General features: G+C 43.4%; 1 protein-coding gene and 1 long non-coding RNA gene across 4 annotated transcripts in view; one reads left to right on the top strand and one right to left on the bottom strand.

The window, feature by feature from the left end:
• Nucleotides 1-3,915: 3,915 nt before the first annotated feature.
• The window catches only part of emc2 (ER membrane protein complex subunit 2), a 164,845-nt gene continuing 151,561 nt past the window's right edge, over nucleotides 3,916-17,199 (top strand). Inside the window, exon 1 of one of the 3 annotated variants that reach the window (XM_069920986.1) lies at nucleotides 3,916-4,089. In XM_069920986.1, the coding sequence (XP_069777087.1) occupies nucleotides 4,050-4,089 (40 nt within the window). In that variant the 5' untranslated portion in view covers nucleotides 3,916-4,049. The remainder of the gene's footprint in view (nucleotides 4,090-17,199) is intronic. The other 2 variants (XM_069920987.1, XM_069920984.1) reach the window with 2 other exon arrangements.
• Nucleotides 6,494-17,199, bottom strand: part of LOC138755281 (uncharacterized) — a 49,408-nt gene continuing 38,702 nt past the window's right edge. Inside the window, exon 3 of the long non-coding RNA XR_011352162.1 lies at nucleotides 6,494-6,795. This is a non-coding gene — a long non-coding RNA (uncharacterized lncRNA). The remainder of the gene's footprint in view (nucleotides 6,796-17,199) is intronic.

The following is a 17,199-nucleotide window of genomic DNA, read 5'->3' as shown; positions in this document are numbered from 1 at the left end:
GAGGGATCTAAACTGCTTAGAGGAGTGGGGAGAAAGATGGCAGATGGAGTTTGAGGTGTTTCATTTTGGAAAGAATAATCAAAGCAAGACATATGTGGTAAATGTGAGTGCATTGAAGAATGCAGTGGAGCAGAAAGATCTAGGAATAATGGTGCATTGTTCCCTAAAGGTAGGAGTGCATGTGGATAGGGTGGTGAAGGAGGCCTTTAGTACGCTTGCCTATATAAATCAGTGCATAGAATATAGGAGTTGGGAAGTAATGATGAAAATGTACAAGCCATTGGTGAGGTCAAATTTAGAGTACTGTGTGCAGATCTGGTCCCCAATTTATAGGAAGGATATTAACAAGATAGAGAGAGTGCAGAGAAGATTTACAAAAATGTTGCCTGGGTTTCAGCATCTGGAATACAAGGAGAGATTGAGCAAATTAAATCTTTATTCCTTGAAATGTAGAAGGCTGAGAGGGGATTTGATAGAGGTGTTTTAGGTAATGAGAAGGATAGATAGAGTTGATGTGGAAAGGCTTTTCCCATTGAGAGTAGAAGAGATGGATACAAGAGGTCATGGGTTGAGAGTTGATGGGCAAATGTTTAGGAGTAACATGAGAGGGAAATTCTTTACTCAGAGAATGGTTACTGTGTGGAATGGGCTTCCGGGAAAGGTGGTGGAGGCGGGTCAATTTTGTCATTTAAGAAAGAGTTGGATAAGTATGTGGATGGGAGGGGGATGGATGGATATGGGCAGAATGCTGGTAAGTGGGATTAGAGGAGGGTACTTGGATCAGTGCGGACTAGAAGGGCCAAAATGGCCTATTTCCATGCTGTAATTGTTATATGTTGTATGGTTATATGGTTTTCCTTGGGGGCTCCAGTTTCCTCCTACCATTCAAAACATACCAAGAGTGTAGTTTAATTAGGTGTAAATTGGGCAGCACGGACTCATAGGCTGAAATGGCCTGTTATCATGCTGTATGCCCAAATTTAAATTTTAAACGTATAAATTTTTTTAAAAAGGAGATGATAAGGTACAATGAGAAGGTTGAAGATAGGTGCAGGGAATAGCGACACATAGTGTGGTGAGGGGAATGAAGGGTGGATAGGTAAAAAGGAGTGGGGATGTTATAGTGAACTGGTCTTAGACTTCTGGAGAATGGGTGGAGTTCACACCGCCAGACATATCAATGGTACTGAGGTGGAGATAGCAGACATCTATACATTCCAAGCAGTCCTGGTCCATCCACATTGATGCAATGGAAAAGAAAATGCACCAGGACTTTTATTTCCTCTGAAGCCTGAGGACATTTGGTATGTTTGGTATGAGTCCAGAGGATCCCAAAACCCAGCAGCAATAGATATTCACCATGACAAAGAGTTACTTAAACAAAGGTTGTTTTTAATTATCTTTGAACATGAAAATAGAATCAAACTTTAACTTGTTTCTATTGACTCACTTAATCCCCTTCTAATGCTAAGCGCGCGTGTGTGTAAGTTCAGCAAAGTTCTTTGATTCACATTCCAATCTCACTGGTTACAGACAATTCTTGTACTGTGCACAGAAGTTAACATTAATAAAGTTCACCAGTCTTTGGTGCCTAACAGGTAAATGGTTACCACTCAGAAAGTTTCTTGTTGGTTTTCAGAGAGAGAGTTTCTCTTGTTCCAGGACATCCACAATGGATTCCTTTTTAATCAGCTACTCCCTGTCCTGCTGATGAAACTTGCCCCTTCAGGGTTCTCCAGATTATATCCTCTTTCTTTCATGTCACCACAGAGTTCCTTTCTGTTTCACTTATTCCAAGGGAAACACTGGACAGCCAGTCTTCTCTTTTGTCCAGGCCATCTTCCAATGCTTGCCAACTTGTCCCTATGAAACCGATGTCTGTGTCTCTCTCTCTCTCTCTCTCACCCCCTCCTGCGCTCTGCTTGCAAAGATCACATGACCTTCCAGACAGTAAGTTCTGTTTTCCAGACAAAGCTGCCACTGCATGTTATTACATTTGTTGCCTTTTTCAAATATCAGTCCATCATGAGTCTGAGCACTCCTGCAAAAATTCTGTTTTAAAGTGTTTGTGTGTGACCTGCTTTAACAAACCTTTCCTAATTTATCTCCTAAACACCTCTATATACTCTGTCACACTTAGCAACAATTTCTAAGTGGTGGCACATTTAGTGTAGCAGTTCGTGCAATGCTATTACAGCGCTTGCGACCCAGGTTCAAATCTGCTGCTTTCTGTAAGTTTGTATGAACTTCCCGTGACTTCGTCGGGTTCTCTGGTTTTCTCCTACCTTTGCATGATGAACAAAGTTTGTAGGTTAATTGGTCACTTGGTGACATAGGCTTGTGGGCTGGAAGGACCTGTTACCACGCTGTATCTCTAAATTATAAAATTAAATAAACTTAAAAATGCACAATTGAAAGCATCCTATCAGGATGCACCTGTGTTGGTTTGGGAATTGCTCCATGCAAGACTGCAAGGAACTGCAGAAGGGGTTGAATGTGGCTCAGTCCACCCCATCCCCATACCTCCCTTCCCTCCCCTTCCACAGTAGAAAATCAGCCAAACTGCTCTGGCCACTCTCTCTTCAACCCCCTCCTGTCAGGAAGATGATTCACGTGTATGAGATCATGCACCATCAGATTCAAAGAAGGCTTTTTCCTGCTGTTATCAGACTCCTGAAAGAACATAAAAAAGATAAGATTCTGTTGCCTTTGCTCTGTACTAACTGATAGCTCTCTGTAACTCTTTTGTACTAGATCTTACTTGGTGTACTCTGTATGGGATATTTGCTGGTTCACTCGCATGCCAAACTGTAACACTGCATTTTTGATACATGTGATACCAACCTTAAACTTTGAACTTGAAAGTGCAGTGTAGAAATTGTGGAAATGGACAGGTGCAGAGAGTGAACAGGTGTGGAATAGACAGATGTGGTGTGCGGGCAGGTGTAGAGTGGATAGGTGTGGAGTGCAGACAGATGGAGAGCGGACAGGTGTGAAGTGTGGACAGATATGGAGTGGTCATGTGTGGAGTGCGGACAAGTGCAGAGTGTACAGGTGTGGAGTGTGGACAGGTGTGGAGTGCAGACAAGTGCAGAGTGGACAGGTGTGGAGAATAGGTGTGTTGGGTCAGGAGCAGAGTGGACAGGTGTGGAGTGCAGACAGGTGCAGAGTGGACAGGTGTGGAATGCAGACAGGTGCAGAGTGGACAGGTGTGGAGCGCAGACAGTTACAGAGTGGACAGGTGGAGAGGAGACTACTATGGATATGTAGTGAATTTGCTGGTGTGGAGAGTAGACTTTTAGAAACATGTGGATTGTGAACAAATATGGAGAATGGACAGGTGTGCAAATAGATATGTGGGTAGATATGGAGAGTGGACAGGAAATGAAAATGTAAGGTGTGGTAAGATGTGGAGTATGGGTATGGAGAGTGGACAGATGTGGATGGACAGGTGTAGAGTGGTCATATGTGGGGGGGGGGGTGAATAGATATGGAGTAGACAAATATGGGCAGCCATGGAATAAACAGATGTGGACAGGTGTAGGTAGTGTACTGGCAAATATGGTAGACAGATGTGGAGAGTGACAGGTGCAGAATGGACAAATAAGGTGGGGAGGGATGGACATTTGCAGAGCGGTAGATGTACATGGATGAGGAGAGTGACAGCTATGGCTGGACAGATGTGGACAGATATGACAGGTGTGGAGAAGACAGATGGGGTTGACAGCTAAGGACGGGGACAGGTGTTGAATGGGACTGTGTAATGGACAGAAGCTGTGGACAACTGGAGGGAGAGTGGACGGATGTTGAGCCGACAGTGCGGAGACGGATGCTTTGCGGAGGCTGCGCCTGGATGACAGTACCGTTGCCTTGGTGATTAAATCCGTCAATCAATTGCGAGCCACTTCCCCTCACCGTACACGTGAGGCGCCGCCTCCTACTTGATTTGCCCGTCCACGGAACCTGACGGTTTCTATTGGACGAGGAAGGCGAAAGGGGAGGAGGATTGTAATGCGCGCGGCGCTGGATCACCTGATCCCGGGAGCAATATGGCGTCGGTAGCAGATATGTTCGACGTGACCTGGGAAGGTGAGTGGTTCGTGAGTGGCGGAGTGAGTGCGCGTTCACGGCAAGGCCTGGTCTGGCTGCGGAGCCCCGGTCGGCCCTGCTGGAAGCTGCTTTGGAAACCGGCTCGGGTGTACAGAGCTGAGGCAGGGGAGCTGGCTCTGGCTGCAAGGCCATGGGCGATAGTTGATACTGTGGGTCATTCGAGTTCAGGAGGATGAAGAAAAAAGTATAACACATGAAGGAACATTTGGGAGTCACAAACTTTTACACGGTAGCAAACTGGTGAAAGCTTGCAATATGCAAAAGTGCTGGAGAAACTCAGCAGGTCACAGAGCATACAAAGGAAGTAAAAGACAGCTAACGTTTTTGCCTGAGCTCTATGTCTGGATTTTGAAATAAAAATCAGGTAGCTGTCAGAATAAAGAGATAAGGGCAGGAGCCCGGGTGGAGGCGAGGGGAAGGGTAGAAGAGAAAAAGCTAATGCGATTGGGGAGAGGGCAAGAGCTAAGAAGGGTGGCTCTAACTGGAGAAGGAAAGGAAAGGGGTTGTGAGTGGGATAAAGGGAGGCAAATGGATAGGGAAAGAGAGACCGGGGGGGGGGGGGGGGTTAACGGAAATTGATGGTTGCTATTGATTCTTTCTGATTGGAGACTAAAGATGAAATACAAGGTGGTGTTCCTCCAATTTGTAGGTGGTCTTGATAAGGCTGTGAGGAGACATAATCAGTGTACTAGAAGTGTGTGGAATTAAATTGGTTGGCCACTGGGAGGTCTTTTCTGTTGTGGTGGACAGAGCAAAGCTGCTCAATGAATTAATCTCTCAGTCTACATCTAGGCTGCATGCCTGCATCAGGAACACTGTAGTAAATGACCCTGACAGATTCAGAAGTGAAATGTTGCTTCACTTGGAAGACGTTTTTGGGGCCCCAAATAGTGCAAGTTGCAGTTATAGGGCTAGGTACCAAGGGGGTAATTAGTGGGAAAGGATGAGTGAATGATGGAAATGCAGAGGAAGCGATCTCTAAGAAAGCGGGAAGATGTATCTAGAGGTGGAAATTGCGGACAATAATGTGTTGGATCTGAATGCTGGTAGGATGGTAGGAGAGGACAAGGGGAACCCTGTCCTTGTTGAATCTTTGGTGGGGGGGGAGGGGCAGGGCAGATGTGCACAAAATGGAGGAGATGTGGGCAAGGGTGGAGTTAATGGGAGGAAAGGGGAAGCCATATTTTCTGAGGTAGGATGTCATTTCAGAAGTCCTGTTCCTGGGAGCAGATGTGGTGAAGGAAGAATTGAAAGAAAGGAATAGAACCTTTACAGGAGATAGTGTGGGAAGATGCATAATTGAGGTAACTGGGTGTTAGTGGGGTTATAGAATATGTCTGTAGACAGTTTGTCTTCTGACATGGAGAAAGATTGAAGAAGGGGAGAGTGCTGACAGAGATGGACCAAGTGAATTTGAGGTCAGATTGAAAGTTGGCAGCAGAGTGGATAAAGTTGATGACCTCATCCTGGGTGCAAGAGGCAGCCCCAATGTAGAAAGATGTAATGGAGGAAGAGTTACCTCTGAGGGCTTGAGCATGGATTGCTTGACATATCTGGGATCCATGGGCAGACCCATGGATCTGCCTTTGACTTGGAGAAAATGTGATAAGCCAAAGGAGAAGTTATTGAGGACGAGTACAATTTTTGCCAGATGGAGGAGGGTGATTAGTTAGGTCTGTTACTAAGGAAGAAGCAAAGAGTCTTGAGTCTGTCTTAAGGCAGATGGAGGTGTATAGGGCAGGATGTCCATGATGAAAATGAGATGGTTCAGTGCAGGGGACTGGAAATTTCATAATAGAGGGTGTGATGTATCCTGAATTTTGGTGGGAAGGGATTGGACTGAGAACTGGACTTCCAGTTCTGAATTGATTGCAGTGCAAATGGAATTGGACAGCTGGGGAAGAAGCAGCAAGTGTATTGAGAGTGTAATGTCATTCTTTTGAAAGCGAGCAAGCACTCATGGGGTTACCAGATGAACCTTGCACACAAACATCATAAAAGGTCCATTTCCTACCCTAAGACCAAGTTGAGTGGTTTAGTTGGCTGTTTCTCACACTTTTGCAACATCACTATTGGTTTTATTGGAGGAAGGTGTATGTGAAATATTTTGTGATGCTTTGGAAATGTCAAGTGTGTTTCCTTGGAAGAATAAATTACATAGCTATTCATTTTGTTATTGAGTTACTTGTGGTATGATGATTGGTTTCTGAGTATGTTGTGCTACACCACTTATTGTACTACGAAAGTACCTTGGGTTTAACATTCTTTGGGATGTTTGTGAAATTATGAAGTTCATTCCAATTAAAGTTTCATCAAACTGCATCAAAACATGTTGTGGCTTTATCACTGAAATTTGTAAGCCAACAAAGTTGATGATGCTCTTACATGTGTAATTAATAATTGTATTAATGCAGTACTTATGAAGTCCAGTTGTGACATTATTGATGTTCAATTTGTGGAGAAAATTGATAGGGAGAATTCTGTAAGACCATTGATATTGGTAGATGACCCATCGATATGGCCCTATTTATGGCACATTGGTGCACCAGTTTGTGCTTCTGCTTCAGGCCTCCAGTGACCTGTTTATTATCTGACCTTTTGCTGCTGATTGGTCAGTGTTTGCACACTTTCACAGGGTGCTGTGGTTTTCTCCCACATCCTAAAAACTTACTGGTAGAATAGTGGCTGAAAAAAAATCAAAGGGGAATTAATGGGCATCTTTGAGGGGGAGCTAGCACAGCCAATTAATTGCATGTAATATATTCATGTAACTTGTAAATGCTCTGACTGTCTTCAACATGGAATGTGAAATATTCTTTGTCTACTTGAACTAAAAGCACAACAGTATTTTTTAATATATCAGATTGGAGTGTTAGAGCAGATAACTAGTTTTGCAGTCAAAGTAATGTCTGGAATTTCAGAAGGCAAGGTGTGTGGTTCCAGGGTGAATCCTGGAACCAAGGGTGACTTTTTGAAAAGGTGTTAATATGAATTTGGACAATAAATTGATGATTTGATTTTCTTCTTTAGTTAAGAGGGTGGTCTTTATGGCATCATTGTATCCTATTATTTGAGTATTAATTAATGGGGAGGATATTGTAAATCCACAATATGTTGGATGCATTGATAAATTTTGTTTAATTTGACTATTGTTTAAGTCTAGGAGAGTGGTCTCTTTCCTGCAGTTCAACAATTCATAACTGGAGAATGGGATGAATAATTAAAATAACGTTTATTTGGAAGGCTGTAGTACATCACAAAACAGATACAGCAATATCCTGAATTGAATCAACCGAAAACTCAAACAACCAGTAAAAAAAAAATTGAGGAAATAAATAAATTTCAAATAAATAAGTGGATAATGGATGGACCCTGCAGGGGAGTGCTGAAACTTCATTGGACATGCGCGGATCGCCATTTGTGTGGAAATGAGTTGGGTAGTCAGTGTGAGGAAGGTTCATCGAGGGCCTGACTGGAATACTTGCATGGAGGTTGGTCGGGTTGACAGCGCGAGGAAGGTGCACCATGGGCCTGACTGGGATACTTGCGTGGAGGTGGGTCAGGTTGTCGGTGCTAGGAAGGTTCATCGAGGGCCTGACTGGAACACTTTCATGGAGGTGGGTTGGATTGTCAGCGTGAGGAATGTGGTAGAGAGTGCCTAGTGGCTAACCAGGACATTTGAGTCGAAGGCAGCGGGATGGGGATAGGATAAGGAGGGGGAGGGGGAAGATGGCTGCGGTATTGAGACTTCACTGTCAAGGTTTGGATTTTAGACCTAGCATATAAGGCAACCCTGATTTTGAGGCAACATTTTAAGTTTTGAGGATCATCCTCTACGCTGGCATATATAGTATGTGAAAAATACTTGTTTAAAATTAGTGGGAGTTAATTTTGATGGTGGCATGCTTAGCATAGCAGCTAGTGCAACACTGAAACTGCGCTAGCAACTAGGGTTTGAATTTAAATTTTGTAATATACAGAAATTACATGATTAAAGTGATCTTTACATAATTAAAACTACTGATTTTTTTTCAAATCTTTTGTCTTTTAAACTGTGTATTCTTAATGCAGGTGTTTCAGTTAGGCATTGGAAGAGTGGGTCTGAAGTCAACTGGAAAATTCACATCTCTGCTATCAAGTGATCCCTGTAGGTGCCAGATAATGGTGATTCTGTATATAATTTCAAACACCAAATAAAAATCTGCCAGAAATTTGAAATAAAAGAATTTGATGGAGATGCTTAGTCTGGTATTATCTGCAGAGAGAAAATCAGTTAATATTTCACCATGTTGGACTTCATCAAAACCCAATTGAGCTGTTGGTTCTCTCCACTAATACTGCCTAATCTGTGGAATATCCACAGGGAATTGATGTAAGGAAAACTGGAAAAGAGGTTTTTCTGATTTAAAAAAAAACCTTTGAACAAAGGGATACTTAATTCTCAGATGTGGTCATTGTTATTTTTCATCAGAAAATGCTGTGTGAACTCCATGGCCTCATTGATTTTGGTATAAAGCATAAATCAGATTTGTGGTAGATTGTTGAGGCCACACCTGCAGTACTGTGCATATCTGGTGGTCTTACTTGAGGAAAATAAGCTGTACTGAAAAGGTTCACGAGTTTCATTCTGGAGATGAGGAAGTTAGTCTGTGAGAAGAGATCAAGTCCCTTGGGACTATGCTCATTGGAATTTAGAAGAATGAGAGTGGATCTTATATAAAATTATGAAAGGGATAGATAGGATAGAGAAAGGAATGTTGTTTGCGCTAGTAGATAAGACCAGAGCCAGCGAACATGGCCTCAAGATTCAGAGAAATAAATTTAGGACAGAGTTGAAAAGGAGCTACTTTTCTCAGAGAATAGTAAGTCTGTAGAATTCTCTGCCCAAGGAAGCAGTCGAGGTTGCCTCATAAAATGTATTCAGAACACAGATCTTTACATTGTAGGGAAAATTAAGGGTGAGGAGAAAGGCAGACATGGCCATGGCCAGATCACCCATGATCTTATTGAATGGTGGAGCAGGCCAGATGGCTGACTCCTGCTCCTATTTGGTATGTTCTTATGGACTGGATTTTGACCCAGCAATATATTTTCAATGTTTGGAGGGAAGCCTGCTTGGTCCTCCTTCCATTCATCTTGAAGCTGGTGTAATTCTTGGAAAGGTGGTATTGTGGTGAAATAGGCAAGTATATACAATGCATTCTGTTGGTAACACTGCAATCATTGTTCGCTGGTGACACAGGGAGTGAATGGTAAAGGTGGTCGATGGATTAACAATCCATTGTTCCAAGTTATTTTGACCTTGAATGTTGGAATTGTACTCATTCACACAAGTGAAGATTATTCCATCACATTTATGTTATTGGGATGCAGGCAAACTTTGGTATCATTTGACTCCCTTACTGCAGGATATCTAATCACTGACTTGTTTTTGGAGCCAAAATATTTAAATGGCTTAGAGTTGAGCTGGTTACGAGTCCAGAGGACCCCAAAACCCAACAGCAATAGATATTCACCAAGACAAGTGGTTACTTAAACAAAAGTTTCTTTTAATTATCTTTAAACATGAAAACAGAATCACACTTTAACTTATTGCTATTGACTTAACTCACCTAATTTAACCCCCTTCTAATTCTAAGCGCACGTGTATGTAATGTGTGTGTAAGTTCAGAAAAGTTCTTTGATTCACAGTCCAATCTCACTTCTCATTCCTCCAAGTTCACTGGTTGCAGGCAATTCTTACACAGGTACTGTGCACAGAATTTAACATTTGTAAAGTTCACCAGGCTTTAGTGCTTGAAAGGTAAATGGCTACCACTCAAGAAGGTTCTTGTCGCTTTTCAGAGAGCGATTCATTGTACGCTGATACCCACAACTGATTCCTTTTTTAATCAGCCACTTCAGTGTCTTGCCGAAGAAACTTGCCCCCTCAGGGTTCTCCAGATGATAACCTCTTTCTTTCAGGTTATCACAGAGTGCCTTTTTGTTTCTCTTATTCCAGGTGAAACATTAGACAGCCACTCCTCTCCTCTTGCATGAACCTCTTGGTTTTGACCAGGCTGAACTAAGCACTCACAATCCATCTTCCAAATGGGGTTTTCCACAAGCTTGCCAGCTAGTTCTGTTCCAGTACCAGTTGCTGCTACTGACTGTAGAACTGATATCTCTCTCTCTCTCACTCACACAGTTGATTCTCTCTGCTTGCAAAACTACATGACCTTCTTAGAACAGCAAGTTTCCCTCCAGACAATCTGCGGCTCCGACAAACTCTTGCATCTGTTGCCTCTTTGTAAACAACAATCCATTAGTTAAGTCTCTTGGGCACTCTCCAAAGCTTCTGCAAAGGTTCTGGGGCTGATATGTCTAGCATTAGCAAAGGTCCAGTATTTAAAATAAGATCTGTTTTAAAGTGTTTGTATGTGGCCTACACTAAAAACCCTGCCCCAATTTATCTCCCAAAAACATATCTATATTCTGTCACAAGCTTCTAATCTAAGGTGATCTCCAAGACCCTTCTGCAGTCTCTTTCAGAATGTTATCTAATAATATACAAAGTTTACCTTTGAAAGCTGCTATTGAATCTGTTTCCATCGTCTTGTCAGATTGTGCTTTCCAAGTTGTGGGGACCTGCTATGGTAAATTGTCTTGTGAAGGTTCCCATATCCCTACAGTGAAGTGGCAGTGCAAGTCTGTCAGAAAGGATGAGGGTCAGGACCAAGTATAGCATTGGAATTTGATGCCAGAGCAGTATCAAACTGCTTTGTCAAAGGCTTTGTAGTTTGGGACTTGTGGTGGATACAAGACTGCATCTCGCTCCTACCTTGGTTACTCAGATTAAATATCTGTCCTGCTAATGCCTGTGTATAGACCGCTGGCAAAGTAAACTAGGTCAATTTGCAGGGAAATTAAGGTGGTGTGTGGGATCACCGCAGCGCTGCAAGACTGATTTGAGGCCATAGATTGGAGCTGTTTCAGGGAGGTGGCCACCGACAATGGTCATGTAAACATAGAGGAGAACACTAGTTCAGTAACTGGCTACATCAGCAAGTGCATTGAGGATGTCACCTGTTCTAGGATATAATTGAGGAAATCAAATGCTTCACAATCAGGGCTAACCAGAGACCATGGTTGAATGCAGAGGTCTGTGCCCTTCTCAGAGCTCGAGATACTGCTTTCAGTGCAGGGGATAGGATGGCATTAAGATCAGCCAGGGCTGAATACTCCTGTGAAATTCAGAAGGCAAAGGGTGCGCGCAGAAGATCCATAGACAACTGTGTGACACCCGTGACATGAGGTGCATGTGGCAAGGGATCAAGACTATACAGATCACAAATCAACCTTCTGACCTTCCAGACAGACTGAAAATCCAAAGTAAACCCACACAAAGCAGCAGTACCAGACAACATACCTGGCCGGGTACTGAAGGACCGCGCAAACCAATTGACAGAGATCTTTATGGACATTGTCAACACCTCATTGCAGCACTCCATCATTCCTGCAAGATTGAAAACTGCTGCCATCATCCTCGTACCTAAGAGGGTAACAATAACAGGTCTCAATGACTACCTCTCTGTGGCACTGACCTCCACTATTATGAAATGCTTTGAGCATCTGGTGTTGGAATGCATCAAAGCAAACCTCCCAGATATGCTGGATCCATTTTGATTTGTCTATAGAAGAAACCATTCCACAAACAATGCTATAGCTTTGTCCCTTCACTCCTCTTGACCCACCTGGAGAACAACAACTTGTATGCCAGTCTGCTGTTCATTGACTTCAGCTTGGTGTTTGATATGATTATTCCCCAGAGGTGGGGGAGAAGCTCTCCTCGTTAGAACTCAACACTCCTCTCTGAAACTGGATTCTAGAATTCCTAATGGAAAGACCACAGTTGTCTGGGTTTGTAGCAGAATGTTGAGCACTAGAGCACCTTAGGCTGTGTGCTCAGCCCATTCTTGTTCACTGTACTGGCTCACGATTGCATTGCCAGATCCAGCTCCAAAAGTGTCATCAAGTTTGCAGATGACACCACTGTAGTTGGCCTCATCAGCAACAATGATAAGCCACACTACAGAGAAGAGGTGAAAAATCTTCTGCAATGGTGCAAGAGTAACAAACTGAGACTGAACATGGACAAGATGAAGGAGATGCTCGTGGACTTCAGGAAGAGCAGGAACCACCATTTTTCTCTGCACATCAACAACTCTGTAGTTGAGAGTGTGGAGAGCACCAAGTTCCTTGGAATTCACATAACTAGTGACCAATCGTGGACACTCAGCATTTCCTCACTTGTCAGAAAGGCACAGCAGCAACTGTACTTCCTGAGAAGACTGAAGTGGGGAAGGCTACTGGCCACCATTATGTCAATTTTCTATTTGAGCTCTATTAAGAGTGTCCTGGGCAACTGCATCACAGTGTGGTATGGTTGCTGCAGAGAAATGGATCAAAGGTCAATCCACAGGAGCATAAGAGTGGCAGAGAGGGTCACTGGAGTCTTCACACTCCCTCATCAACATAACCTACTGGGTCATTGTCTGAAGAGGGCGTGCAAGATCATCAAGGACCCCTTTCCACCCTGCACACAACATCTTTCAACTGCTCCTGTCTGGAAAGAGATACAGGAGTATCAGTGCCAGCATCACCAGGCTGAGGAACAGTTTCTTCCCATGGTAGTGAGAATGCTGAAAGACCAGAGGAACTGCTCACATTAACCATTTGAGACTCTCATATTCATGAAACAATATTTATTTATTTGTTTGTGTATATGAATTCTTGCCCTGCACATATATTGTTTGTATGTCTGGTTGTGTGTCTTCATGTTTTGCACTGAGGACCAGAGAATGCAGTTTTGTTGGTTTGTATTTGTACAATCAGATGACAATAAGCTTGACTTAATCAATAAAATATCTTTAATGCTTCAGTTGCTTCAGACCATGAAGCTTCCCAAAGAACTGGTGGGACAGGTAGCTAAAAATGTGGGGGTTTTTGCGTTTGGAGGGGTAGATTGATTTAAGGAGGAATTCTAGAGCTTGAAGTTCAGGTAGTCAAGGGACCGTCATTGGTAATGCAGAGGTGAAGATTACCCATGTGCCAGCTAGAACTGGAGTTTGAATTGTGGATGAGGGGTGCGAGTTTGTTAATCCTCGCAATGAAATTCAAAGCAGGCAGAACAAGCTGCATTCTTGAAAAAAATTGCCTCTTTATCCTTTTTTTTGCTATATTATTTCATTTATATTTAACTTAATTGTAGCTCATCTTTCCTGACTTTTTTTTCCTGCAAAGTAACTTTTAAGGCCCGTTCCCTAATATATTTTGTCTTTCACCTTTGTCTTTTTGGTTGAGTGGATCAGGCTGGTTTTTGAAAAACAAAAGCTAGACTTGCACTCCTATGCAGTACCTAGTGAATGTTGCACTTTTGAAAACACGTTTTTTTTTCAGATGAAACATTAATTAAGTTTGTTTCATTGTTTACTTTGGTAGATGTTTAAGATCCCATTTGACGAGTAGGAAATTCTCTTTGGCATCCTAGACAATGGTCAAATAACAAAACAGATTGAGAAACACAAAAGCTAAAGATGCTGGAATCATGAGCAAAGAATTATTGGAGGAACTGTGCAGGTCAGACAGCATCCATGGAGAGAAATGTCTTCGTTTGATGTGGCTGGTAGATATCCCATGACCAACCACATTTTCCCCTCTCCACCCTTATCCACTTTTCTCATGGATCAGTCTCTGAGACTCCCACGTCCATTAACATCCCACCCACTTTGCCACCCCTTTAGCCACTTCACACTGTATCTGCAGAAAATGCAAAACCTGTCCCTACATCTTACCCCCCCCACCCCCCCCCCCCTCACTCCTCCCTTCCATCCAGGGTGAGGCAGAGCTTCACGTGCACATTGACCAACGTATATACTGCATTCGGTGTGGTCTCCTCTACCAAAACACAGATTAGGGACTGCTTCATTGAACACCTGTGCTCAGTGTGAGAGTCTAAATTTGGAACCTCCTATTGCTGATCATTTTAACTCCTCCAACCATTCCATGTCTGATTTTGGCCTTATTCATTGTCAGGCTGATCATATTCCTCATGGACTGCCTTGGACCTAATGGAATGAGCATTAATTTTTCTAATATTGGGTAACTTCCATTGCCATCCATATGCACTATTTCCATCTCATTACCTGCTGTGTTCCCTACCTCCTCAACCTTCTCCAACTTTCACCCCCCTGTCTTTCATAGAGGTTTCTCCCTCTACCTCTCTTTTCACCTCTAACATCTGTCAATCCCTTTGTGTCCTTCCCCCACCAACTTCCCTCTTCCCCCCGCCCCCATATACATAATATCACCTGATTCCCACCAGTAGTGATAGTGTTCAGAACAGAATGTTGACTGGCCATATTTACCCACGATTCTGTCTATCTTGGTAAGTTCCTATAGCACTTCTTTCTCTAATTTAACAAAACATATGACCTATTGCAGAATTATAATGTTGCAGTTGCTATGAAAAGTAAAAATGGCAGATGCTGAAACCTTTTGAATGTTTTTTCCAAAAATATACACATTAAACTCTTCAATATCAAAGTGTGTGTATGCATATGTATGCACATACTTTTTCTTACAAAAAACAAACAAAACAACCCTTGTACTCCCTCCACCTTTCACAAGATAAAACCACACATCGTCAGGACTCGTGTTTATGTTGACCATAAAAAAAATTCTCAATGGGGAAGTCACTTGCATTTATACTATAGTAGCATTTATTATTGTTCCTTTTATTATTATATCTATACTTATAATTGGGCCCCTATATGATCCAAATATGGCTGCCATATCTTGATAAATATGTCATATTTGTTCTTTAAATTGTATACAACTATTCATTGTGCTATATGTACAGGGTAGTTGGATTTCCAAATAATTGCAATACATTTCTTAACCACTGCTAAGGCTATTTTGACCAATGAAATTTGGAATTTAGTTAGTTTATTCCTTATTTCAATAAAGTTGTCCAAAAGATAAAGCTCTGGGTCACCCGTGAAGGTCACCCCTGTTATCTTAATATTTCAATAATATCCTGCCAGAAAGGTCTCAGCTTCACACATGACCACGTAGCATGTAAAAATGTTCCTATTTCTGTCTCACACCTAAAACACATCTCCTATTTTTCAGATTTTGATTTATGCAACTTCTGTGGTGTGAGATATATTTGGTGTAAGTGATTATATTGCACTAATCTATTCAGACCGACATCTTTCTATTATTGCAACACCTAGATCCGACTCCCATCTCTATCTCTTTATCACTGTAAACCTGGTTTTGCACTTTAATTCTGGAGAGCATAGTGCATCTTAGTTATAAATTGAGGTGTATTCCCCAGCTAAATCGTTTGTTCTGTAGCAGCCCGTGAACCGAGTCGCGACTTGGCTCACAAAATGGCTGGCGAATGCAGTGATCACGAGGGCCCTGCAGAGACCAACGGCCGTCATCCTGTGTGACCTCCCGCATAGGTGTGAATATAAGTAAGAGTTGGCAGAGCAATAAATCAGTCTTCTAACTCGATTCAACTGTGTGTGTGGTTCTTACTTCACACTTCATATAGCATCCGCTACATTGCAGACCCTGATAGGTCCAACCAGCGGTTGGACTCGAAGATGACGGACCAAGCAGCTCTCTACTCAGTGTCGCTCAAGCTGCTAATGCTCTGGGCATCACAGTCACATGTGTGGTTCGAACAGGCTGAGGCTCAGTTCCACCTTTGACAGATCAACACTGACGACACCCACTACTACTATGTAGTGAGCTTGCTCAACCAGGACTTGACATCGAGGGTCATCGATTTCCTATGACTGCCTCTGGAGTAAGGCATATTCAGTGCCCTCAGAGCTACTAACCCACACTTTCAGGCTTGGATGGTTTGGGGACATGACCCCATCCGCCCTCATGAGCGAGATGCTTCCACTCGCCGAGGGACACAAGCCTTTCCTGCTCTTTGAGCAGACTTCCTGGAGAAGCTTCCTGAGGATATCCAACTCTTGCTTGCTGACAAGGACTTCAGCGACCCGAGGAAAGTCGCAGCCCAGGCGGATGTGCTCTGGAGAGCAAAGCAAGAAAATGACAACTCGGTGGAACAGATTGCCAAGCCCTGACCCCAGCCGGCAACAAGGCCACAGCAAACGGAGAGGCAAGTGGACCCCTCCACCCAGCCATATTATTACCATCAGCGATGGGGTGTGAGGGTCCGTTGATGCCACCCACCCTGCGTGTTTCCGTGAGACACCATGGCCAGCTGTTGTTAATAGTTGCAGCAGTTGGCCAACGTGACAGCCTCCTCCACGTGTCATGGCAGTGGTGCAACCGTTCCTAGGAACCGATTTGCTGCATACCCACTGCCTTGTGGTAGACTTGAATGGGCGGTGTTTGGTTCATGCCAGAAGTTTTCAAAATACCCCAGAGGGAAGCCAAACTACCAGCCCCCCACCTTGACTCCATCACATTGTCCAATGATGCCTACACGCAGACTGGCTGAGTTCCCTGCAATCGTGGTGCTACAATTCTCTTCTGCAGGACCAAAGCACAGGGTAAGGCACTACGTTTTCGCTGAGGGTCCCTGCTCCAAGGCAGGGCATGCCATCTTCCCTCCCCCCACCCAAAAACTTGCCCTCGCCAAAGAGGAATTTAAGAAAATGGGGGAGTTTGGGGTAGTGCGACGGTCGGACAGCTCATGGACCTTCCCCTGTACATGGTCCTAAAGGCAACAAGAGACAGATACTCCGTGCCCCACATCCAAGACTTTACAGCCAACTTACAATGGGGACGGGTGTTTTCAAAGGTCGATTTAAAAAAAAAAAAAAAAAAAATTTTTAAAATCAGGGGATATCAAATCCCAGTACATCCCCAAGGACATGGCCAAAACCGCCATAATCACCCCCTTTGACCAGTTCGGCTTCCTGAGGATGCCCTTTGGCCTTAAGAATTCTCAGCGGTTGATAGATGCAGTGGGCCGGGACCTCCCATTCATGTTCATCTACCTGGATGATATCCTTATTGCCAGCCGCAACCATTCAGAGTAGACGACCCACCTTAGAC

This window comes from Narcine bancroftii, chromosome 2 (genome assembly GCF_036971445.1).
Source record: "Narcine bancroftii isolate sNarBan1 chromosome 2, sNarBan1.hap1, whole genome shotgun sequence".
NCBI classification, from domain to species: domain Eukaryota; kingdom Metazoa; phylum Chordata; class Chondrichthyes; order Torpediniformes; family Narcinidae; genus Narcine; species Narcine bancroftii.
Note: the sequence above shows the minus strand (reverse complement) of the source record. Positions and strands in the feature narration are given on the sequence as shown.